We start from the raw sequence: 25,190 nt of genomic DNA, 5'->3' as shown, positions 1-25,190 counted from the left end.
AAAAACTGATAAACATCATATCTGGGATTTTCTATTTATAAAATATTCCACTTTAGGAAAATTAAGTGTTAGAAAGATATGGGGAAATGGGATAATGGGAACCTTCCTAGATTACTTCTAGATCCTTCCTAAGATGGCAAAATGCTACTGCTAACAATAGAAAAAGTTTAAGTTTTTCAAATGGCTAAATGTAGTTATCAGATGGCACAATAATTCTGCTACTAAGAACACTGTCACAAAAACTGAAAGCACATAAAACCTATAGTTGAATGGCCACAGGCCCTCAGCAGCATGATTCACTACGACCAAAAAAAAAACCCAAAAAAGTATGTTGGGGTGTGTGGGGGACTCAATCACCAACTAAAGTAAGTATGAGCAAAGTGGTACATTTGAACAGTGAAATGTGGCAATTCAAAGTATTCATACAGCATGACTGACCCTTTAAAACTTAAGATTACAGATAAGAAAAGCCCCATTTTACATGATTCTAGTCATATGACATGTCTAGATCAAACAATATTGACACACACATTGTCAATGGATCTCAAAGAGCAAGAAACTTGAGTATGGCCAGGTGTGGTGGTGGAGGGTTTGCATCTCAGCATTCCAAAGGCAGAGGCAGGCCAATTTCTGTGCATTCAATGCCAGCTTGGCCTACAGATCAAGCTTCAGGCCAGTCAGGGTCACAAAACGAGGTCTGAGCGTAAACAAGCAAAGCAAAAGCAAAAGCAAAAAACGGTCTGGGTACAGTGGTGCCAACTTTTAATTCCAGCAGAGGCAGGCAGATCTCTGTGAGCTCAAGGCCAGCCTGGTCTACAGAGTAAGTTCAGGCCAGATGGGGTTACAGGGAGACCCTGTCTCAATATGACAAAACAAAAAAAGCGTGAGTGAAAACAAAAAAACAAGCTGAGTAAATGCCATAAGCATAAGGTTTTTCTTGAAAGTGAAGGGAAAAAATTCTGAAATTAATTGTTGGCAACTGCACAAAATCATTACCATTTTTTTTTTTTTTTAGGAGCTGCTTCATTTTGCAAAGACAAGACCAAATTCAGTCAAAAGTATAGAGGTAAGAAGTTTTGTACCTTAAAGACTTCGGATACAAGCTGATAGGAATCTGGTTACTATTTTCACTGGCTGAAGTGGATCCAAACTCAGACAGAGATGGTTCTGATCCAAATTCCAGAGCCCCAAACTGAACATTTAATCCTATGACATCTGCTGAACCAGGCATTTCCACTGCCGAAGCAGGAATCTAGAAAAGCAAAGCTGTCATGTCAGGAACAGAGGTCAGGTACTCTATCGCTGAAAGGTTTACAACAGATCCCCAAAAAGCAACTGGTTGCCTGGGCTACACAGGCAGAATCAAGTGAGAAACACAAAGGGAAGTTAGTGGAATGGAACCTTTTCAACAGTGAGGGAAGCTGAGGAAAGGCAAATTAATGGCCCATTTAATGTCATCAGCAGCTTTAGAGTCAAGGGGGGGGGGTATCAGGGCAGTGAGTAAATGAGGGAGGCAAAGTGAGCCTTCAGCTATTTTCAAAGACACACCAGTGATGAACCACATTACCTGTCCAGGAATCACACAACTTCCAAAGATGAGATATAGTTAAGCGAGAACAAAAGCATTCTGAGCTAGATCCTTAAGCCTGTACTGAGCTAAGAGTTTTTGGCTCTCAGCACAAATTCATTCCCTGTACTATTAGCCCAGTCACACATACAGCTAAATGCTCATAAAGCAGTATTTGACAGCACTCATCACAATGCCTAATACCTTGTATTTCAGTACCTGAGCAAAATGTTAAGTAAGCCCTTTGGGATGGAGACATCATAATGGAAACCCACCTTAGAGGCTTGAGGTATCCGACGCTTGGGGAGTTTGATGTGTTTGGGCTGCGGTTGGTGAGCAGATACAATATTTTCAACAGCAATATTAGGAAGCTGCAGAAGTTTCTTCACAGTAGTGGGACCATCTACAGGTGCTGACTCTCGGTGTTTTGCCTGGGAAGGAAAGGGCTCCAAACCAGGAGCAGCACTGACTGCCTGGGTCTGGTGCTGCTGTCGCTGGCTCAACTGGCTAAGAACTGGAGAAGGCTCAGGCTGAGATTTGAAATCTATGAGATATGTAAAGGAAAAAAAAGCAGCAGTTAATAAATCATTTCCACCAGTTCCTCTGAATCATATACTTGAGAGGAGAAGAGGAGAGAACAGACGGGGAGGGGGAATAAAATGTACAGTTCCTTATTTCCCATTCAGAGATAACATAGCTTACATTCAGGATATAATTAAAGACCTCTATGGACATGCTATACACATCTGCCCATTACTTAACAGAGAATGTTTTCATTGTTTTACAAATTTCGTACATAATGTATATGCTGTATGCACATATGCTTAGAGGCCAGAGGTCAATGCTAGAAGTCCTCATTCTCCACAAAATTTTTTTTTTTTTTTTGAGACGAGGTCACTCAGTGAATCTGGAATTCACAATTCAGGTAGGTTAACTAGCCTAATGAGCTCCGGGAATATACCTGTCTCTGCCTCCACAGTGCTGGAACTGCAGGTATGTACTACAAGACCCAGTTTTTATGTAGGTGCCAAGTATCCAAACACAGGTCTTTTTGAGCCAAGCATACTGGCACATAGTGGCACATACCTTTAGTTCCAGCACTGGAGAGGCAGATCTCTGTGAGATCCAGGCCAGCCTAGTCTACATAGTAAGTTCTAGGCAAGCTGGGCCTACAAAGAGACCTTGTCTCAATAAGCAAAACAAGGGACTGGAGAGATGGCTTAGCCATTAAGAGCACTGACTGCTCTTACAGACGACCTGGGTTTGATTCTCAGCACCCACATGGCAGCTAACAATAGTGTATAACTCCAATTCCAGGGAAATCCACACACACTTCTGACCTCCCCAGGCAGTGCACAACACAGGTGCCTGCATTATATACATGCAGGCAATATACTCACACATATAAAAATAAAGTATTTTTAAAAGGAGGGTGCTGGAGAGATGGCTCAGCAGTTAAGAGCACTGGCTGCTTCTGCAGAGGACCCAGGTTCAATACCCAGCACCCATATAGTGGCTAACAATCCTCCATAACTCCAGTTCCAGGGGATTCAACATGCTCTTCTGACCTCCTTAGGCACTGCATAATATGAATGTACTTACATATATGCAGGCAATACACTCATACATATAAAAATAATAAATAAATTTTTTCTTTTTATCTTTTTGAGACAGGGTCTCCCTGTAGCCCCAGCCCAGCAGTTAAGAGTACTGACTTCTCTTGCAGAGAACCTGGGATCAATTTCCAGCACCCACATGGAGGTTACAAACCATCCTTAACTCCAGTTCCAGGAGAATCCAAAGCCCTCTTCTGACCTGTAGGTAAGTGCACCGGTGTTGTGCAATGCCCAAGGAGGTCAGAGGAGGCTGTCGGATCCCGTGGGACTAGAGTTACCGACAGTTGTTAGCTGTCATGTGGGTGCTGGGATTGGAACCCAGGTTTTCTGCAAGAACAACAAGTGTTCTTAACCACTGAGCCATCTCTCCAGCCCCTGGTACACAACGTTTTAAAAAATATTTCAGGACCAGGCATGGCACACCTTTAATGCCAGCACTTGAGAGGCAAAGGCAGGCAGATCTCTGTTAAGTTCAAAGCCAGCCTGATCTACATAGTGAGTTCAGGACAGGTAGGGCTATAGGGAGACCCTGTCTCAAAAAGACCACACACAAAAAAAATATTAGCAATAATAATTTCAGGGGCTGGATAGGCAGCTCGGTCAGGTGTGAAGAACACCTGTTGCTCTTCAAGGACTGGGGTTTGATTCCCAGCACCCACAATGTGGCTCTGACCCCCTCTACCAGCTATTGAGGGCACATATCAGTATATGCATAGGTAAGCAAAATATTTCTATAAATAAAAATAGAACATATAAAAGCCAGGCATGGTGATGCATGCCTTTAATTCCAGAACTTGGGAGGCAGAGCCAGGTGAATCTCTGTGAGTTCAAGACCAGCCTGGCCTACATAGCAAGTTCCAGGTCAGCCAGGACTACAGGTAGACCCTGTCTGAAAAAGATCCAAAATATAAAAATAAAAATATATGACAAAAATATCTATTATACCCTAATTTTGGACAAGCCATTTAATTTTCAGAGACTGCTCCACTTTAATGTGTAAAGAATTACTTCCCTCATTTTAATGACATTGAATTCAATCCAGTATATGTATGAGCAGTATTATATGAATGAATTAGCTTTTCCTCACTAGATATGAAAAACAAAGTGATAATGGATGTACACATCCTTTTTCTGAAGTATAATTAGCTAAGATGACCCAGTGGTTAAGAGTACTGGATGCTCTTGGAGAGGATTCAGGTTCGATTCCCAGCACCCACATGGTGGCTAACAACCATCTGTTAATTCTAGCTCCAGGGGATCTGACACCCTTTTCTGTCCTCTGTAGGCACTGCATGACACAGGTGCACTACATACATGCAGGCAACACTCATATACATAAAGTAAAAATAAATAAAAACTTAAAAACATCAATAACAACATTAAATAAATGTAGGTATTATACAACATAGAAATAACTGACTTTATTTTCCAAAACTTCATGTGTTCTAAAAGAAACTCTGGGCAAAGTCCACTCTACTACTCATAAGAAAACACACTGTTAATGATTTAATATAAGTAAGGCAACACAGAAAAGTACACTTACCAAAATGATTGAGGACTGAGGACTGGGATGCTGTGGGCTTGAGGTCCCAAGAATCAGTGGTAGCTGGGGGACTTGTACTGTTCTGCTGGGAACTTGAAGTGGTAGTAAACTGGCTCAAACCTGGGGCTTTCAACTTTTCCAAAATTTGGGAGCTGCTGATATTCACCATTTTTGATGGTGCAAGCTCTCCAAATCCTGAGCCAAGGACAGATGACTATGAAGAGACACAGAAGAACAAATCCTTATCAATACAGAGGTTTTATTCCAGGCTTTCAAACACATCAAGTATCCTAAGTACTTAAAACAACTACAACCTGGAACATCTGAATTCCAGGAGATACTGCATGAAAATATAACTCTGAATTAACAATAAGTGAAACAAAGCGACAAGTCTTCCTAAAAACATTGGCCCTAAACCAAAAAAAAATTTTTTTTAATTAAAAAAAAAAAACAACAAACTTTTCCCAGCACTCAGGAGGCAGAGGCAGGCGGATCTCTGTGAGTTCAAGACAAGCCTGGTGTACACAGTGAGTTTCAAGACAGCTGGGGCTACAGGGAGACCCTGCTTCAAAAAGACAAACCAAAACTTTATTCGGGTCAGGCGGATCTTTGTGAGTTCAAGGCCAACTTGGCCTACATTTCAGGTTCAGGCCAGTTGGGGCTAAAGGGAGACCCTGTATCAAAAGGACAGAAAAGAAAAAAAAGAAAAAAGAAAAGAAAGAAAACCCAAGACAAGGGCTGGAAAGGTGGCTCAGGGCTTAAGAACACTTCCTGTTCTTCCACAGGACCTGGTTCGACTCCCAGCACCCAGGTGGTGGCTCTGGCTCTCCTCTGACCTTTGTGGGCACTGAATATGTACCAATAAACATACTTATACAAATAAAATTAAATAACTCATTAAATAAACAAAAACAAAAACAAAAACACAGTCAACTCAGTATTCTACAAGTACAAAGTGCTATGGGGCTACAGGGAGACCTGGTCTCAAAAAGACCAAAAATAAATAAATAAATTAAATAAATAAATAAATAAATAAATTCATAATTTTCCATGTGAGCAAACAAAACACATTAGGTTGTGGGCAGCTGTGGCCCATCAATCACAACTCCTCATCCACTCGGACCAGCTGTTCAAATGTTAGTTGTCACTGCTCCACATTTGTCACTCATGCATGTGTCTTCTTGACTACCATGTGTCTTCTTGACTGCAATCAACTGCTCAAGCCCATTTCTTCAACAGGGCCACTCAAATGTCACATTTTTTCCCTCTGTGATAAGAGTCTGACTCATTTTGACTTGTGTAAATTTTGGCACTATTTTTATTACTATTATTATTTGTAAATCCTGGCATTATCATCATCATTAAATTGTTATTAATTTCCTCAGTAGTTATAAAAACTAGTAGTAGGGTTAGAGTCGTAGCTCTAATCTAATTGCTGAACAATTCTTACTCATCTCAAGATACGGATTATGACATAAAACAACATTCTTGAGGCTCAATGTAAAAAAGCAAGCTCTAATACCAGTGGCAAATGGAAAGGCAGAGGGAAGGTCACCTTGATTCAATTAAAAAAAAAACAAAACAAGGGCTTTCTTCTGTATTTACTTTCAGCTTTGAATATTCTAGGGTTGGGTATGGACTTCCAGCCCCTCCTTCGTATGGCTAAGTTCTTTCACAAGCTATACTCTATACTCCAACTGCCCATCGAGTCTTTCTTTATAAAGTTCCAAAAGTTCATTCTGATGGCAATCTAACTCACATCAGAAGTCAGAGTTGTAAATAGAACACTAGATGACACTGTTTCAAGGAAAACACACCTAAATATAAGGCTTCTAATACATTATTTAGCATTTGAAGAAAAAGGAGCAGGGCTGAAGAGCCAGCTAAGTGGTTAAGAGGACACGCTGCTTGAGGGGGCACAGGTCAGGTTCCCATCACCCACATACTGGCTCACAACCATCCATTTCCAACTACAGTTCTCAGAGAATCCAACTCCTTCTTCTGCCCCCAAGAGTAACAGGAATGTGTGGTACACATATATATGCAAACAAAACACTCGTACACATAAAATAAATAAGTTTTAAGAAGGGAACAGAAATTACAAAAACAAGAAAACCTAGGCAGACATACAAAGCACTGTTACTGCATATTCTGTACAGGAAGCCTTCTACATTTAGGTCAACGTGAAAACAAAAATACTTGTCACCAAGCCTGATGATCTGAATTTGACACCCAGAATTCAAAACCCAGAATTCACACAGTGGAAAAAATGACTTCCACAAGTTGTCCTCTGATCTTCATGCCTGTGCCATGGCATATGCCAATGTACATAAACATAGATAAATATGAAAAAAAGTTAATGAGAGAGATGCCTTCGATCTAAGTTCACATTCATGGAAAAGAATTCATAAAGAGTATGTTTTTATTTTTTATTTTAGTCCAGGAAACTCAGTAGTTAAATTCCACATGGAATTGTCAGATATGTGCTTGGAAATCATTACATCACTGTTTTCTGGACTGAGATGTATTGCCAAAATTTTATTATTTATGAGAAAATAACTATACTTCAGATGACTGGTGTTAATAGTTACATTCCTTAAACCTCATCAAACCAAAATAAAAGTGAGTTACCAGACTCTGAGGAGAATAGGAGTTGGCAGAGGTAGAGCTGCCAGTCCCTGGTACTATTTGATTGTTGTGTTGAGAATTTGTGAAGACAAGGGCTTGGCCAAAACCCTGCTGCTGGGATGTTTCAAAGGACCTGATTTCTGAGGCTTGATTGGGAGGAACAGGCTTCTGAAGCAAGGCCACCAGATCAATGCTAAGACAAAAAACAAATGAGAAACAGCTGTCAAAGCAAATCTTGCTGATAAATTTAAACTAGAGATTAAGTAAGCAAAACTTTTGTAAGATGGAGATAAGAAAGCTCAGCAATCACTAAAAACAAGTTACAAAGTCAGAGACTGAAGTGCGCTTTTGAAGAGGAAAAAAGTACTGAGTTCTCCCAAAATTATATAATGAGTAATATGACAACGTTCCTGTATTTATGGGGCTAGAAGGAGTTAAGAGCACTGAATTCTTACAGAGGACCCAGGTTCAATTTCCAGTATGCACAAGGTGGCTAACAACTGTTCAGATCTCCAGTTCCAGGGGAAGTCAATGCTTTTTCTGACCAGCTTGGACACTGCACAACACAGGTGCACTTACATACATGCAGACAATACACTCATACACATAAGATAAAAAATAACAAATATTGCCTGACTTGGTGGCACATGCATTTAATCCCAGCATTTGGGAGGTAGAGGCAGGTGGATCACTGTGAGATTGAGGCCACCCTGGTCTACACAGTGAGTTCCAGGACAGCTGGGGCTACAGAGAGACCCTGTCTCTAAAAGACCAAAAACAAAAACAAAAAAACAAAAAGAACACTGTTATTTTAGATGACTGGGGTTTGAATCCCAGAACCCACATGGCAGCTATCAACTGTCCGTAACTCCAGTTCCAGGGGATCTGACAGCCTCTCCTGTCCTCCGCAGGCATTGCACAACATGGGTGCACTTACACACATGCAGGCAATACACACATACACATAAAATAAAAATAATATTTTTAAAAAACTCTTCCCACCAGGCGTGGTGGCACATGCCTTTAATCCCAGCACTCCGGAGGGATTACTTCATTCTGTTTCAAGAAAATATAGAAATTCTAGCTCTGAGTGAGTACTAAGGGGTTTGCAAAGCATTCTAAACAAAATAAGTCAAAGAGAAAATCTGTTTACATTTACTTAATATGGGAAGGGTTTTTTGTTTTTTTGGTCTTTTGAGGCAGGGTTTCCCTGTAGCCCCAGCTGTCCTGGAACTCACTATGTAGACCAGGCTGGCCTTGAACTCACACAGATCTGCCTGGGTCTGGGACTAAAGGCGTGCACCACCACGCCCGGCTTGAAACAGTATTATTAAAGCAGGGGCTGGAGAGATGGCTCAACAGTTAAAGGCTCAAGATTATTTTACAGAGGACCCAAGTTCAATTCCTAGAACCAACAAGGGAGTTCACAAATATCTGTAACTTCAATTCCAGGAAATGTGATGCCCTCATCTGGCCTCTGTGAGCACTGCATGTATGCGCTACAAACACATATATGCAGGTAAAACACCCACATACATAACATGAAAATTTTTAAATATTCTTAAAGTATGAAGACCTCAGCCATGGTAGAAGCATCATCTCATATGCATGCATGCATACATACATCTAAGACAGGGTCATTCTCTCTCTCATCTATCTATCTGTCTATCTGTCTAATCTGTCTAGTCTGTCTAATCAGTCTATCTATCTATCTATCTATCTATCTATCATCTATCTATCTATCTATCTATCTATCTATCTATCTATCTATCTATCTATCTATCTATCTATCTATCTGAGACAGGCGGGGTGGGGCTACAGAGAGACCCTGTCTCAAAAAAAAAAAAAAAAAAAAAAAAAAAAAAAAAAAAGAAGGAAAAAAAGGATGCTATCATTTTAGGGGCTGGAAAAACAGCTCAATCAGTAAAAAGCTTATCTTGCAAGCACAAGAATCTGAGTGCAATCCCCAGAACCCATGTTAAAAAAAAAAATGCAGGGTACAGTGGCATGCTTGTACTTGTAATCTCAGCTATGGGGAGGCCAAGTCAGGTAGATCCAGAGGGTTTGCTGGCTAGCTAGTGTAGCCTGTTTAGTGAGTTGCAGGCCACTGAAAAACTTTCAAAAAAAGGGGACAGAGGGCTGGCAAAATGGCTCAGCAAATAAGGGCGGTTGCTGCCAAGTCTTAGTTACATCTCTGGAATCCACATGATGGAAGGAGAGAACTAACTGCCATAAATTGTACTCTGATTTCCTCCACAAGAGCATAATAGCACATGCACATATATAACTATGCATATACATGTGCACAGTCACACATAACACACCACCACACACAAATAAATGTTAAAAGAACTTTGTTGGTTGTACAGCCCTCTTGAGGAATGACACTCAAGAATGACTTTCACCCTTCACACATGAACATCCCCCCATACACATGCATGCACACACCCCCCAAAAATGTTATTATCCCAAAGATCTTTTCTGTAAAAGTACATTATAAATAGAACCCATTTAAAATGAATAGCTTGTATTAGGTTGGAGACCATCTAAACAAATGCTACCAATTGAAGAAACCAAAGAATGGAAAGTAGTTAAGTCTATTCTTTAAAAAAAATGATCCCTGTGAGGCTAGCCTGATCTACATAGTGAGTTCTAGGACTGCTGGGGCTACAGGGAACCCCTATCTGAAAAAAACCAAAAAAAAAAAGAAGGCAGAGGCAAAAAAAGTTTACAAAGTGTTAGCTTTCCAGGGAGGGGTTAAAAAAAAAAGACTATAAACACTTGTCCAACAATAAAAAAGTTTCAATTATGTTTGAATGCCCACCCCCCATATATACACACATTTGCAAACAAACAAAAAAACCCAAGTCGTATACCTTTGCCCAGGGGTGATATGATTCTCTGCCGGAGCAGATGAAGCAGTGAAGACTTTTGTTTCAGATAGCTGTACAGAAAATTTAGAAGAAAAAACTTTAGTCAGATTCAGATTCTCTAAGATATAAAACAAAAATATATATTTGACTCCAGAAATTTTCTGTCATCAGTATGCTCATATGGGTCACCAAATGGAAAAAAAAACAGTACTAAGTAATCCTCTTCAGCTGGCTGTAACCAATGTTGAACAGGCCTACAGAACAGGAAGTAGCACTGTGAGATTAAAGAATGTCAACTACTCTCCAGTCCTGGCCTCACTACTCTAATGTGTTATTACACAGAAAGGAGTAACAAAAAAATCCAAAAAGTACAGAACTTTGAAAAGGTTAGACATTTAATGTTTTCCTTCTCTCAAAACAGATGGCTTTTCTATTTATTGGATTAGTAATTTATGTTTCATTTTAAGTCAAGGGCTCATTTTCTTTTTTTCTTTTTCTTATTTTTGTCTTTTTGAGACAGGGTCTTGCTGTGGCCCCAGATGGCCTGAAACTCTTATATAGACCAAGCTGGCCTTGAACTCACAGAAATCCACTTGCCTCTGCCTCCTGAATGCTGGGATTAAAGGCGTATGTTACCACGCCTGGTCAGGGGGTTTATTTTCTTTAAAAACATTCTTTTTCGGGCTTTTTGAGACAAGGTCTCCCTATAGCCTCAGCTGGCCTGGAACTCACTATGTAGACCAGGCTGGCTTTGAACTCAGCTTGCCTCTTCCTACCCAGTGCTGGGATTAAAGGCCTACACCACCATGCATGGCTCTCTTTATTCATTTTTATTCTATAAGTGTTTTGGCTGCTTGTATGTAAATGCAACCCTGTCATGCAATGCCCAAAAGATTAGAAGAGGGCATCAGATCCTCTGTATGTTAACCTTCATGTGGGTGTTGGAAAACAAACCCGGGTCTTCTGTAAAATCAGCCAGTACTCTTAAACGCACAGCCATCTCTCCAGGCAGGGGAGTTAGCCTCTTCTTCTTCTTCTTCTTCTTTTTTTTTAAATATATATATACTTTTATTTATTTATTTATTTTTATTTATTTATTTTTTGGGGGGTCTCTTTGAGACAGGGTCTCTCTGTAACCCCAGCTGGCCTGGAACTCACTTTGTAGACCAGGCTGGCCTTGAACTCACAGAGATTGACTGCCTCTGCCTCCCAAGTGCTGGGATTAAAGGCATGTGCCACCACGCCTGGCTTTATTGATTATTTTTTAATTTTATCTGTATGAGTGTATTGCCTGCATGTAAGTACATCCGTGCTGTGCAATGCCTGCAGAGGACAGAAGAGCATGTCAGATCCCCTGGAACTGGAGTTATGGACAACTGTTAGCTACCATGTGGGTGCTGGGATTCGAACCTGGGTCTTCTGCAAGAATAGCCAGTGATCTTAACTCCTGAGCCATCTCTCCAGCCCCTGGACTTAGCTTCTTTTTTTTTAAATATTTTTTTATTATTTTTATTTTATGTATATGCGTGTATTGCCTGCATGTAGGTAAGTGCACCCATGTCGTGCAATGCCCACGGAAGACAGAAGAGGCTGTCGGATCCCCTGGAACTGGAGTTACAGACAGTTGTTAGCTGCCATGTGGGTGCTGGGATTCGAACCCAGGTCTTCTGCAAGAATAGCCAGTGTTCTTAACCTCTGAGCCATCTCTCCAGCCCCTGGACTTAGCTTCTTAATTAAAGCACATATAATAAATATCAAGTATTCAAGCTGCCATCTGGGTGCTGGGAGTGGAACCTAGGTCCTTTGCAAGGGCAGTCAGTGCTCTTAACAGCTGAGCCACCTCTCCAGCCCAATTTAATTAATTTTGACATAAATATATTCCAGTAAAACTATGATCAAATTTAGCTGCCTCAGTAGCTGGGAACACATGCCAAGCAATTCCACAGTTTCCCTCTTGTTCCTGCATAAATTACTACCCCACTTGTTTGCATCTCCAAGGAAAAACCACGGACATGCTCAGATTAGGAAAGAGCTACTTTTTTTTTTGGTCTTTTTAAAACAGAGGGTGGCCCTGTAGCCCCAGCTGGCCTTGAACTCACAGAGACCGCCTGCTTGCTCTGCCAATCAAAGGGCTGGGACTACAGGCTTGCGCCACCATGCCCAACAGAGCTTCTTTTTTTAAATAAATATTTATTATTTTTATTTCATGTGTATGTGGATACTGCCTGCACATAGGCAAGTGCACCTGTGTCGTAAAATGCCTGCAGAGGACAGAAGAGGCTGTCAGATCCCCTGGAACTGGAGTTATAGACAGTTTTTAGCTGCCATGTGGGTGCTGGGATTCATATCTGGGTCTTCTGCAAGAACAGCCAGTATTCTTAACTGCTGAGCCATCTCTCCAGCCAGAAAGAGCTTCTTTTCTTTAAAACTGGTATGGTGGTGCATGCTTTTAGAACCAGCACTAGGGAGGCAGAGGCATGCAGATTTCTATGAGTTCAAGGCCAGCCTGGTCTACACAGTGAGTTCCAGGCCAGCTGGGGCTACAGGGAAACCCTGTTTCAAAAAGACAAAAAACAAAAAACAATTGTTTCATATATATGTATAATTTTACTATTTATTAAAAATGAAGGAAAATTTGTATAATGAGGAAGTAAGAATGTTTATTTAGTTTTACATGGAGAATTAAATCTTGGGGCCGGCTAGATGGATCTGTGGGTAAAAGCACTTACTACCAAGCCTGATGACCTTAGTTTGATCCCTAGGACCCAAATAGTGAAAGGTGACAACCAACTCCCAGGAGTTGTCCTCTGACTTCCACCAGACTGCTGTATCACATGTATACCGCTCCACCAAAATAAAATGAAAAACAACAAAATTAAACCTTGGTTCAAGTTGAATATATTCAACATTTTTTCAGAGTTCAATATTTTGATTATATAATCATCAATGCTGGAAAAGTCTTAAGTAAATACACATAGTACAAAAATGGCAGGTGTCTGGGGGTATTTCAGGAAACTGTGGGAAATTCTGTTCTAACCCCAACCCAAAATTAACAATAATTATGAAGCTCAAGTAAGCAACAGAAACAGAAATTTTTTAAAGCACTCTGAAACAATATTATCTGAAGAAAATACTGATTTGATACGTACATGATGAGGAATGACAGTCTGTGTTTAGTAATTAAACCATTTTTTCTAAAGAGCAAAGAACTTTGTACACAGTGAAAACACCGCAGCTCTCTCTCTCTCTCTCACATACACACACACACACACACACACACACACACACACACACACACACACACACAGTCTAAGCTGAGCTAGCATTCTGTGTGGTATAAGTTCAGCTTTATGTTCAGAACCAAGGCTGCAGTGTAGTCCCACAATAAAACATGGTCATGTGCAGCCAGAAACACCTTAGATTCATGTAGCATTTCATTTGAATTATTTTTGCTTACGCATACTCAGAAACCTTCCTGTTTCCACTGCTCAAGGGCTGGGTTTACAGGTATAAGCCATTATACTTGGTTATAATTTCAAATCTATTTGACATCTGCTTTTTGTTTTTTGCACTGCTGGGAATAAAACTCAGAGCCTTGCATATGCTTGGTAAAGATCTCTACACTGAGCCACAGCTGTGCATTTTTGTATGTATGTATGTGTACGTGAGTATAGTGTGTATATATGTATTCACGTGGGTATGTGTGGTGTTTGTATGTGCAACACTATGTGCTTTCTATTGCTTTCCACCTTATTTTTTGAGACAGTTCCTCACTGTCTCAAACCTAAAGATCATCAATTAGGCTACAGTGGCCCTCCTATCTCTGAACTCCCAATTCTGGAGTTGCAAATGCATACAGGTACGCTTGGCTTTAACATGGGTACAAGAGGTCAAACTCAAGTCACGCTTATACAGCAAGCCTTTTACTAACGAGCCATCTCTTCATTCCCTGTATCTGCTGACTTTTTTATTTGTGTTGCTGTTGTTGAGACAGATCTCCCCAGAAGCTTCAGATGGCCTGGAACTCCCTATTTGGGAGATCCACCTACCTCTACCTCCCTGGGATTAAATGATTGCTGGGATTAATGGTGTGTGTCACCACCCCTGGCTACCTCTGCTCACTTTTTTTAAAAGAGATTTTTTTTTTTTGGGGGGGGGGGGTTGAAGACAGGGTCTCCCTGTAGTCTGGAATGCAGTATATAGACCAGGCTGGCCAGCGATTAAAAGCATACACCACCACGCCTGGCTTAAAGAAATGTTTTAGAGATATTTTAAAAAACAAGTTTGTTTGTTTGTTTGTTTGTTTTTGCTGTTGTTGTTTTGTCTTTTTGAAGCAGGATCTTCCTGTAGCCCCAGCTGTTCTGGAACTCACTAAGTAGACCAGGCTGGCCTTGAACTCAGAGATCCGCCTGCCTCTGCCTCCCAAGTGCTGGGACTACAGGCGTGCGCCACCACACTCAGCTCAAAAACAAGCTTTTTTTTTAAACTCTGAAAATACTAATTTCTTTCTGAGAAGCATATGATAAAAAAACCAACTCCCTAAGAACATGGCGAAGACAGAAGTATAGTGGTTAAAATGAAATCAAAGGCATCAGGCTTTCTCTAAAGTAAGATGTTAAATAGATTTGTCTTGCCATACACCAAAAGGAAGATGAATCTGATCTGACATGACACTTACATCTTCAGTCCAGTCTTCTGTTGTCCACTCCTCCACAGAATTCTTCCAGGCACCTGCCAGGAAACAACAAAGGTTACAGCACAAATTCAAATATAATCTAATTCCTAATGATTCTTGTGTACTAAGCAATAAAAACAATTTGTAACATTAGAAATTCAGTTAATAATTCTAGAAATATAAGGTCTTAATCTATCCTGCATAAAACCAGAAATGTTTTAAATGCAACATACCTAGAATTATATGCATAAATTCCAATTGATGCCTAAAATTGATTTACCTAAAGTGAGGTAAATGCCCTAGGAATTCTGCTATGAGTAAGAAAATAGAGACAGGCCAAAACTGAAAACAGAGGGTTTATTCCTTAAGACACACATTACGGGACTAGAGAAATGGCTAAGTGGTTAAGAGGACTGGCTGTTCTTCAGTTCCCAGCACCCAAATGGCAGCTAACAACAGTTCATAAATCTAGTTCCAGGGTACTCTTCTGTCTCAAGGGCATTGCACAACATGGATACACTTACATACATGCAGACATAAATAAAAATAAACACACATAAAAAAATATTTTTTAAAAGCTATAAATTATTCAAAATTTAACACTAGGGCAGGATACAGCTTAGTGGTAGAGTGCTTGCCTAGCACGCACAAGAACCTGGGTTCAATTCTTGATGCTGAAAAACTTTAAAAAGGCTAGAGAGGCAGCTCACTTAATAAAATTCTTCCTCTGAAAGCATGAGGACATGAACTCGATTCCCAGGACTCATGACCGAAGAAAAAAAAAAAAAGCAAAGCTGGCAAGATGGTTCAGTGGGGAAGAGAACACGCTGCACATGCCGATGCATACTATAAACCCAGCATTGGGGCCAGATCCCAGAAGCTCACTGGCTACCCTGCCGAACTGAACCAGTGAGTCTCAAGGGAATAAAGCAGAGAATGATGGAGCAAGAGACCCAATATGTTCCTCTGGCCTCTGAACACTTCGTTGTAGATATATTCCCGACACACATGCACACCACAAACCAGATCCCACAAACCTTACAATAAATAAACGAATGAATAAGAAAATAAATAAATGAACAAACAAATAAATAAGTAAGCTGTCATGGTGGCACATGCTTGTAATCCCTGGGAAATGACAACTCACTGGTCAGCCAGCCTAGTCTACTTGATGAATTCCAAGTCAAGCGAGACCCTATCTCAAAACAAAACAAAACAAATAAACATATGGTCCCTGAGGAATTACCCAAATTTGACCCCTGTACCAACATGGATGCACAGGTATATGCATACCCAGATATAGGTGCATCCACATGAATATACATAGAGATAAATAAAAACTTTAAAAGAGCACTATTGGCTGGGCATGGTGGTACATGCCTTTAATCCCCACACTCGTGAGACAGAGGCAGGTGGATCTCTGTGAATTCAAGGCCAGCCTGGTCTACATAGTGAGTTCCAGGACAGCTGGGGCTACAGGGAGACCCTGTCTCAAAAAGACGGAAAAAAAAAAAAGCACTATTTTAATGCAAATCTGCCCTAAGAACTATTTAAGGCAGATTCCTGAAATATCAAATTTAGAGAAGAACCCTTAAAAAAATCTTAGCGCTATCACATGGTTTCCTCAAGGGGTCCCAGCAGAGTTAACACTGCTCTTGCTCATATACAATGCCACATTACTATAAACATCACCCTACAGAAAGTCCAGAAAGCAAGAAAATAATTTTGAACTTAACACAAATTTGAACGTACAAAATAAGGTGAGAAACTGAGTACATTTAAGATCAGAAAGGAGGAGGCTGGAGAGATGTCTCAGTGGTTAAGAGCTGCTCTCGCAGAGGATCAGGATTTAATTCCCAGAATCCACATATGGCAGCTAACAACCATCCGTAACTGTAGTTCCAGGAGATCGGAAATCCCCTTCTGACCTCCACAGGCATTGCACAACACAGGTGCACTTATATACATGCAGGCAATACACCCATACACATAAAATAGAAATAAAGAAATATACATGTAAAATTAAAAAGATCAGGAAGAAGACAGTGCAAAGCCTACAGGATGAAAGAGGGCAACAATGATTACTACAGGCAGAAGAAATGTGACATGATAAATTGGTGTTGCAGTAACATGGCATAGCCACATACAGTATAGACATAAGGAAGATATAAATTTAGATTTGTAACATAGTCTAGAAAATTCAAGATTTACAATAAGGGACCAAGTGTGTTGGTAGTCCCAGCACTTGGAAGGCAGAGGTAGGGAGATCTCTATGACTTCAAGGCCAGTCAGGATTACGTACTGAGACCCTGTCTCAAAAAAAAAAAAGAACAACAAATGGACTGGAGAGATGGGTCAGCAATTAAGAGTACTGGCTGCTCTTACAGAGGACCCAGGTTCAGATCCCAACACCCACATGGCAGCTAACAACCACCCATTAACTCTAGTTCCAGGGGATCTAAAGCCCTCTTCTGGCCTTCATGGGCCCTGCACGCACAAGTGCACTTACATACAAGAAGAAAAATACTCATACACATAAAATTAAAATTTTAAAAAATTTTAAAAAGCCCAAACAACAACCAAAAAAATTACAGCCAGGAGTGGTAGCACAGGCTTTTAGTCTCAGTGCTCGGAAGGCAAAGGCAGGTGGATCTCCATGAAATCTAGGCCAGTCTACTCCACATACCAAGGTCCAGGCTAGTTGTGGCTACAGGGAGATCCTGTCTCAAAAAAATAAACAAAAAACTAAGAATTTCATATAAATGATCAAATTTCAGATCTATGAACCTATATTATAAAACATATGGAATAACTCTAATGACATTATTTTCAGTTTAATAATATGTTTCATTGAGATAAATACTGACTGAAAATATAGCTCATTGGTAAAGCGCTTGCTTAACAGAGGCAAGGCTCTGGATTCAATCCAAGCACTGCAAAAAATAAATTAACAATTTGAGGAAGAGATACAGGGGAGGCTAGTATGTAGGGCAAATAACAACAACGTAGACATATCTGCATGAAAAAGACCCAGTGGGGGCTGGAGAGATGGCTCGGCAACTAAGAGCATTGGCTCCTCTTGCAGAGAACCCAGGTTTAGTTTCCAGCACCCATATGGTGGCGGCTCACTACGACCCAACTGTCCATAACTCCAGTTCCAGGGAATTCAATATCCTCTTATGGCCCCTGAAGGCACTGTATGACACATGTGGACTCACATATGTGCAGAGAAAATATTCACGAACGTGAAATAATAAAGACCCTGTCTCAGAGACAAAATATTTTTTTATAAAAGAAAATGACACAATGAAACACATTTCTTTGAATAGTAACCAAATACTAATTAAAAAAAATTTTTTTTAATGTAAACCCTTTTATTAATTTATTTTGTATGTATGGGGGGCTAGTGTGCCATGGCATGCACATGCATGCAAAGGTATAAGTACAACTCAAGTTCTCTCCTTCTACCATATAGGCCCCAGGGATCAAACTCCAGTTATCAAGGCTGGTGATGAGTGACTTTGCCCACTGAGCAATCTTGCAGGTTCAAACATTTCGTTTTTTTCCTTCTCTCTTTGAGACAGGGCCTTATGCATCCTAGGCTGGCCTCAAACTCACTTTGTATAAGCCTGCACACTGTACCACAACCATTTATGCAGTACTGGGGATCAAACCCAGGATTTCCTACATGATACGCAAGCACAGGGCTACATCCCCAGCATTTAAAATTTTTTTTTCAAGATTGTTTGATTGTGTTCAACTCAATTTGATGCTGATTTTGCAATATAAGCCACTTAGGAAAAATCAATGAAAACTAGCATGCTGAACTCAATCTACAGAAGGTATGATCCATAAAACACTTCAAATAATTAAAAGTTGGCAAGATAGCTTAGCAGAGAAAGGCTTGTCACAAAGCTTGATGACCTAAATTAGGTTCCTTGGATCTACACACTGTAAAAAAAGAACCGATTCCCACAGATTATCCTTTGACTTTCACTTGCTTACTGAGGCACAAACATGGGTGTGGTGCATGTGGTTATTGTAAAACTATCATTTGTATCTGTTTTTTGGGTTTTATTTTTTGAGACAGGGTCTCATATCCCAATCTGGCCTCCAAATTTAGTATGTAGCCAAAGATGATCCTGAAACTCCTGTCCTCCTGCCTCTGCCTTGTAAGTACCAGAGTTACAGGTGCATACACTAGGCCTGATTTGTGTAGTACTGGGGACGGAACCCAGGGCTTTATACACACTAGGCAAGTACTGAACCAACTGAGCTGTTTTCCCAGCCCTACTTCTTTTATTTATAGTACTGATTTAAAAAAATGAGAAATACGTTAAGCATTTTTTTAAGATTTTTGTGGTTTAGTACTAGGACTAGAAACCAAGGCTTTGCGCTTGCTAAGCAAGCACTCTACCACAGAACTACATACTCAACACTGTATGCTTCTTGACTATGCAAAATTTTGAAACAACAATCATACCTTTGAGCCCGTAAGAGTTTTTATTTAGCAGGTCCTGAGATATATTGTGACTCCTTGTTGTCGATTCTGTGGATCAATGTAAAAGCAGAGCTTTTAGCATATCAAAACATAAGACAAATTGAGCAGCACATGAGGTAAAGATCACAGCACTCCCTACCCATGGATAATTTCAACTTCTATAGAAAAAAGGTTCAAAATATTAAATAGAAAATTCTAGAGATAAAAACATCAACCATATTCGTGCAAGTTTTATTGCAATACAGTTTTTGTTTAATTGTATGTTATTACTGTGCCTAATTTATACATTAAACTTTACTGGGGCCACAAGATGGCTCAATGGGTAAAGGTGGTTGCAACAAAGCCTAACGGCCCAAGTTCCTTCCCTGGAATCAAAATGCTGGAGAGAACTGACTTCCTTAAGTCATCCTCTGACCTCCAAATTCTTGCTGTGATGAGTGAAAACACAAAATAAATAAATGTAAAAAATAAACTTCATCACTTCCTACTGGAATCAGCCTCCTAGCACAGAACTTCTGGACCAGCCACAGTCATGAAGTCTGTTGCGGATAAAGCTATTTTCAAATAATGAGGATTTTTAAAACACAAAGGCTTAACTGTACTATTTCATGAGGAGTCCAAACAAGTATTCTATTTTTAGAAGAAAGAATGGCAGGAAAAATCAAGGACATCTGTGATTACAATTACTTCATATTGCTCAGGTGATTAGAATAGCTGCTTTAAGAAAAGAAAGTGCCAGAATGTCTGTCGAAACAGAGAAAAATGGGGCAAATAATAATTTGTTGCTTCCTAAGGAAAAAACAAATAGACTTTATCATGGGCATGTATATTTGGTTAAAAAAGAAGTGTTGAGTTTATGAATGTGTAGGCAGATATACATATACACACATACATATGATTTGAAACTACCTGTAGTTTCATGCACCCACTAGGGGTGCAGACAGTACGTCCAAAAATAGGACAACGTATTGCAATACATACTATGGCACACTGACACTCAAGCTATGAAGCATATGCGTGATGGTGAGCGAACATTCAACACTCATTATCACTGATGGAGGTGAATGGGGAGGGTCTTTGAGATCATCATCTACAGCTAGGCTGGCCTCAAAGTCACAGCAATTCTCCTGCATCAACCTACCATGTTAGGATTACACAAAAGCCACCAGGCCCCAAGTGCTCTATCACAGTTTTCATTCCCCATGTCTATGCCTATCTTTTTCCAATTTTTTTTAAAGTGGTATATTTTTAGCAAATTGTAAATAAGCATTCTATAGTCTATATTCTAATAATTTTTGTAGTTTACTTAATTAATTTTTAGGGTCAGGTATGAAGGTGCATACCTCTAACACTGCATTCAGGAGGCAGAGGCAGGCAGATCTCTATGAGATTGAGGCCAATGTAGTCTTCATAACAAGATCCTGGTCACTTAGGGCCACAGGGAGATACTGTGCCCAAAACCCATAAACACACACACACACACACACACACACACACACACATATACACACACACAGGCAAAAAGAAGAAAAAACCCATAATCAAACAAGCAAGACAGATCTGCTTTGTACTTTTTATACTGCTGGATACTTACAATCAAAATTTTTACTAGGGTATTAAATAAATTTAATCTTATTAAAATTTTTTAAAAGATGGGGGTGGAGAGATTGGTCAGTGGATAAAAGCACTTGTGCATAAGCCTAAAACTTGAGTTCCATCCTCAGAACACACATGGTGGAGAAAACACTCCTGCAAGTTGTCCTCTGACCTCCAAAGCATTAGTGCATTTGTATACATATCCCTACCCATCCACAAAATAAAAGTTTTTAAAAAAGGGGGAGGTGCTGCTCTTCCCAGCACCCACATGGCAGCTAACAACCACCCTCACTCCAGTCCCAGGGAATCTGATCACCTCTTCTGACCTTCTTGGGCTTTGTATTCACAGGTGCATTTATACACATAAAAGTAACAAATTTTAAAAAATTTCTTTAAAGGCAGGGTCTGGATCAATGTTATGGTTAAGAGCACATACTACTCTTACAGAGGACCCAACTTTGGTTCCCAGCACCCACATCAAGTGGCCCATAACTGCCTGTAACTCCAGCTACAAGGGATCTGACACATTCTGCCTCACAGGTGTTGGGAATAACAGCCTCTAGATACTACACCTAGCTATCAACGAATTTTCAAGTGAGAGGCTTTGGAGGTAAGGCCCAACTAAGAAATCTCAGAGCACTCTCCATCTGCTCACATCATCTGTTGAACCACCACGCCCAGCAAAGAACAGAAAATTCTAAATAGGACAAACCATCTCTGAAGATGGGTGTGATGACTAGGTCCTGAAATCCCAGCCCTCTGGAATCTGAAACAGGAGGATTCCTGCAAGGTCAAGGCCAACTTGAGCTATGGTGTGAAATCCTTCCTCAAAAAACAGAACAGAACAGAACAGAACAGAACAAAATTCTCTGACATTTAAGAATATAACTCTTCTGAGCCGGGCTTGGTGGCACACACCTTTAAAACCAGCACACTTGGGAGGCAGAGGCAGGTGGATCTCTGAGTTCCAAAACAGCTGGGGATACAGGGAGACCCTGTCTCAAAAAGACCCCCCCCCCCAAAAAAAAACCACCCCAGAGAATTCATACTTACCAGGACCTTCATCTGTTCCATTTTGAGCAGCTTCCCAAACTACCAGCTTTGTCCCACAGCCATCTGTAGATGTAGACTCTGAATAGTCTGCAGGATTAAATGTCCTGGGATTTGAAGTAAAGAAAAAATAAGCAAATGAAGGAAGGACCACAATCACAAAACTAACTGCATAAAATTTTCGAAATGAAGTCAATCCAGTCCCTTCAAAGAACTGCTGTAAAAAATTTCTTCCTCATTCTAATGTTTGATGTCTTTTCAAGACATTAAGATGTTGGAGTTGGAGAGATGGCTCAGCCATTAAAAGCACTGGCCACTCTTGCAGAGGACCTGGGTTAGATTCCCAAACCCACATATGGCAGCTAACAATCTGTCTGTAACTCCAGTTCCAGGGGAATCTGACCACTCTCTTCTGACTTCCACAGGCATTGCACAACATAGGTAAACTTATATACATGCAGGCAATGCACTCATACACATAAAATAAAAATAATAAATAAAAGGCATTAGAATGAAGATTTCCCCCCTCCCCTCAATTTAGCATGTTTGCTTATGTGTGTGGGCCCATGTGTGCTATAGTATATGTTGAGGTCAGAGGACAATTTGCTCTCTCCTTCCACTATGTGGATCCCAGGGACAGAGCTCAGATCATCAGGCTTGGCAACAAGATTTTACCCACTGAGACATCTTGTCAACCAAATAATAAAGACATTTTAATCTTTTGTTTATTTTGGGTTTTCTGAAACAGGGTCTCACTATGTAGCCCTGGCTGGCCTGGAACTCACAGAGATCTACCTGTGGAGGTATTAAAGGCCTTCATCACCACTCTGAGTTTTATGCGGTACTTGGGATTGAACCCAGGGATTCACGTATTTGGCAACCACTCTACCAACTGAACTACATCTCCAGCCCAGGTAGGATAGCTTCTAAAAAGTAATGGCTGCTGTCGGGCATGGTGGCACATGCCTTTAAAACCAGCACTTGGGAGGCAGAAACAGGCAGAGCTCTGTGAGTTTTGCACCAGCCTGGTCTACTTAAAAGTTCCAGGTCAGCTGGGGCTACAGGGAGATCCTGTCTTAAAAAAAAAAAAAACAAAAAAAACCAAAAAACACTAATGGCTGCTTCAGATCTCCCATATACTCTTGTATGAAGGCCTCATCTTTGCACAACATGGTCTTCTGCATCCTAAGTAATCTTGAAAATCCACAATTTTTTCAAGACAAAATAAGGGTGCCAATGAAAAGCTTCCCTCTTATACCTCTGCTAGAGCAGCAAGTGCTTTAAGCCATCTCTCCATCTCTCCAGTGCCTGAAGCTTGGCTTTGAACCTTTGAAACAGAATTAGATTATGTATGTATAATAAGATATAGCTAAGGGGGCTGGAGAGATGGCTCAGCGATTAAGAGCACTGACTGCTCTTGTAGAGGACCCAGGTTCGATTCCCAGCACCCATGTGGTGGCCACAAGCTGTCTTTAACTCCAGTTCCAGGGGAATCCAAAGCCCTCTTCTGACCTCTGCGGCATTGCATGACACAGGTTCACTCACATACATGCAGGCAATACACTCATACACATAAGATAAAAATAATAAAATATATTTTTAAAAAAGATATAGCTAAGAAACAGATTTGTATGGCACCACTCTGACGGGCTGGTGAGATGAACTCAGCAAGTAAAGGTATTTGCCACCAAAGCTCATGACCTAAGTTCAATCCCCAGAATTCACATGGTGGAAGGAGACAATCCAATCCCACAAGATGTCTTCTGACATTTCCACAGGAACTGTGCATTCACACAACAATGCACATTTTTTCTTTTTTTTTTTTGGGGGGGGGGGTCTCTTTGTTTTGTTTTTTTGGTCTTTTGAGACAGGATCTCCCTATTGCACCAGCTGGTTATAGACCAGGCTGGCCTTGATCTCAGCGATCTACTTGCTGGCTTAAAGGTGTGGGCCACCATGCCTGGCTCAAATACACAATATTTACAAATAAAAGTACTTTAAAAAATTTATATTCTGCTGGGCTTGGTGGCACACATCTTTAATCACAACACTTGGGAGAGGGGCAGGTGGATCTCAGTGAATTCCAGGCCAGTCTAGTCTACAAAGTGAGTTCCAGGCCAGATGGGGTTATAGGGAGAGCTGTCTCAAAAATACCAATAAAAAAAGAAAAAATTTATATTCTAACTGAATACATAAGGTTTCATGATTCGGAGGATTAATGTGGTCCAAGATAAATATTAACTTTAAAATATATACCAAAGAATATGAAGTAAACAGAAAAGCTAATTTAAAGGCTGGGTTTAGGCATTTGAGTTGTCTTGCCACACAAAATTTTCTGAAAAATCCAGTTTTAGAAAAGAGAAAAAGAAAAACAGTAATGATAAAATTGCTTACAGGGGGCATTTACATACTAATTGGCTACTAGGATCGAAGATGGAGAAGGATCTTGGGTTTTTATAGATCTAAGAAAATTCAGTCTTTCAGATGTCAGCCATGTTCTGAAGTCTTTTCTGTCAGCAAATCTGTACCTGAGTACTTACGTAGATATCTTCTGAAAAAAAAAAGCTATTTTTTTTCTCTTCATTCTCTACAATTTGATTACAGCATAAAATTCAAAGTCAAAACTGGTCTTGTTAGCATAAATATTTCTGCCTTAGAACTACTCCTGTTGATTTTCAGATCAAAAGGGTATTGATATTAAATGGAAATTTAAGACATAGTCAATTGAATTTCAAAATTCAAAAAGGAAAGAAAGAAAGGAGGGGGGCAGACAGAGGGAGGGAGGGAAGGACTGGAGAGATGGCTCAGCTGTTAAGAGCACTGGCTGCTCTGCAAGAGGACCCAGGTTTGGTTCCCAGCTCCCACATGGAGACTAACAATTGTCTGTAAGTCCAGTTCCAGGGGATCTGAAGCCATCTTCTGAACTCCGTGGGCACTGCATGACACACATGCACTTACATACATGCAGGTATATACTCATACAAATAAAATAAAAATAATAAAAAATAAACTTAAAGGCCAGGCATGGTGGCACATGCCTTTAGTCCCAGCGCTCAGGAGGCAGAGGCCTGTGAGTTTGAGGCTACTTTGGGGCTACAGGGAGACCCTGTCTCAAAAAGACCAAAAAAAAAAAAAAAAAAA

At 40.3% G+C, this 25,190-nt stretch overlaps 1 protein-coding gene and 1 non-coding gene across 14 annotated transcripts in view; both read right to left on the bottom strand.

Moving 5' to 3' along the window:
- Positions 1 to 25,190, bottom strand: part of Ubap2 (ubiquitin associated protein 2) — a 91,240-nt gene that overhangs the window by 16,944 nt on the left and 49,106 nt on the right. For 11 of the 13 annotated variants that reach the window (XR_001872673.2, XM_008842465.3, XM_008842466.3 and 8 more), the window contains 8 exons: positions 22,053 to 22,156; positions 19,386 to 19,451; positions 14,906 to 14,958; positions 10,231 to 10,298; positions 7,358 to 7,547; positions 4,727 to 4,940; positions 1,843 to 2,111; positions 1,083 to 1,252 (listed from right to left, as the gene is read on the bottom strand). Coding sequence is in view for 12 of the 13 variants with exons in the window: in XM_008842465.3 (XP_008840687.1) it covers positions 1,083 to 1,252; positions 1,843 to 2,111; positions 4,727 to 4,940; positions 7,358 to 7,547; positions 10,231 to 10,298; positions 14,906 to 14,958; positions 19,386 to 19,451; positions 22,053 to 22,156 (1,134 nt within the window). In the remaining variant the exon portion in view is untranslated. Of the gene's footprint in view, positions 1 to 1,082; positions 1,267 to 1,842; positions 2,112 to 4,726; positions 4,941 to 7,357; positions 7,548 to 10,230; positions 10,299 to 14,905; positions 14,959 to 19,385; positions 19,452 to 22,052; positions 22,157 to 25,190 lie in introns of those variants that run through there. The other 2 variants (XM_029567958.1, XM_029567960.1) reach the window with 2 other exon arrangements.
- LOC115071935 lies at positions 7,164 to 7,244 on the bottom strand. Its single transcript, XR_003850990.1, has one exon. It is a non-coding gene; the product is annotated as a small nucleolar RNA SNORD121A (small nucleolar RNA).

Source organism: Nannospalax galili, unplaced genomic scaffold (assembly GCF_000622305.1).
Source record: "Nannospalax galili isolate Female #2095 unplaced genomic scaffold, S.galili_v1.0 scaffold341, whole genome shotgun sequence".
NCBI lineage: Eukaryota > Metazoa > Chordata > Mammalia > Rodentia > Spalacidae > Nannospalax > Nannospalax galili.
The sequence above is the reverse complement of the archived record's forward strand: the minus strand, read 5'-3'. Positions and strand labels throughout refer to the sequence as shown.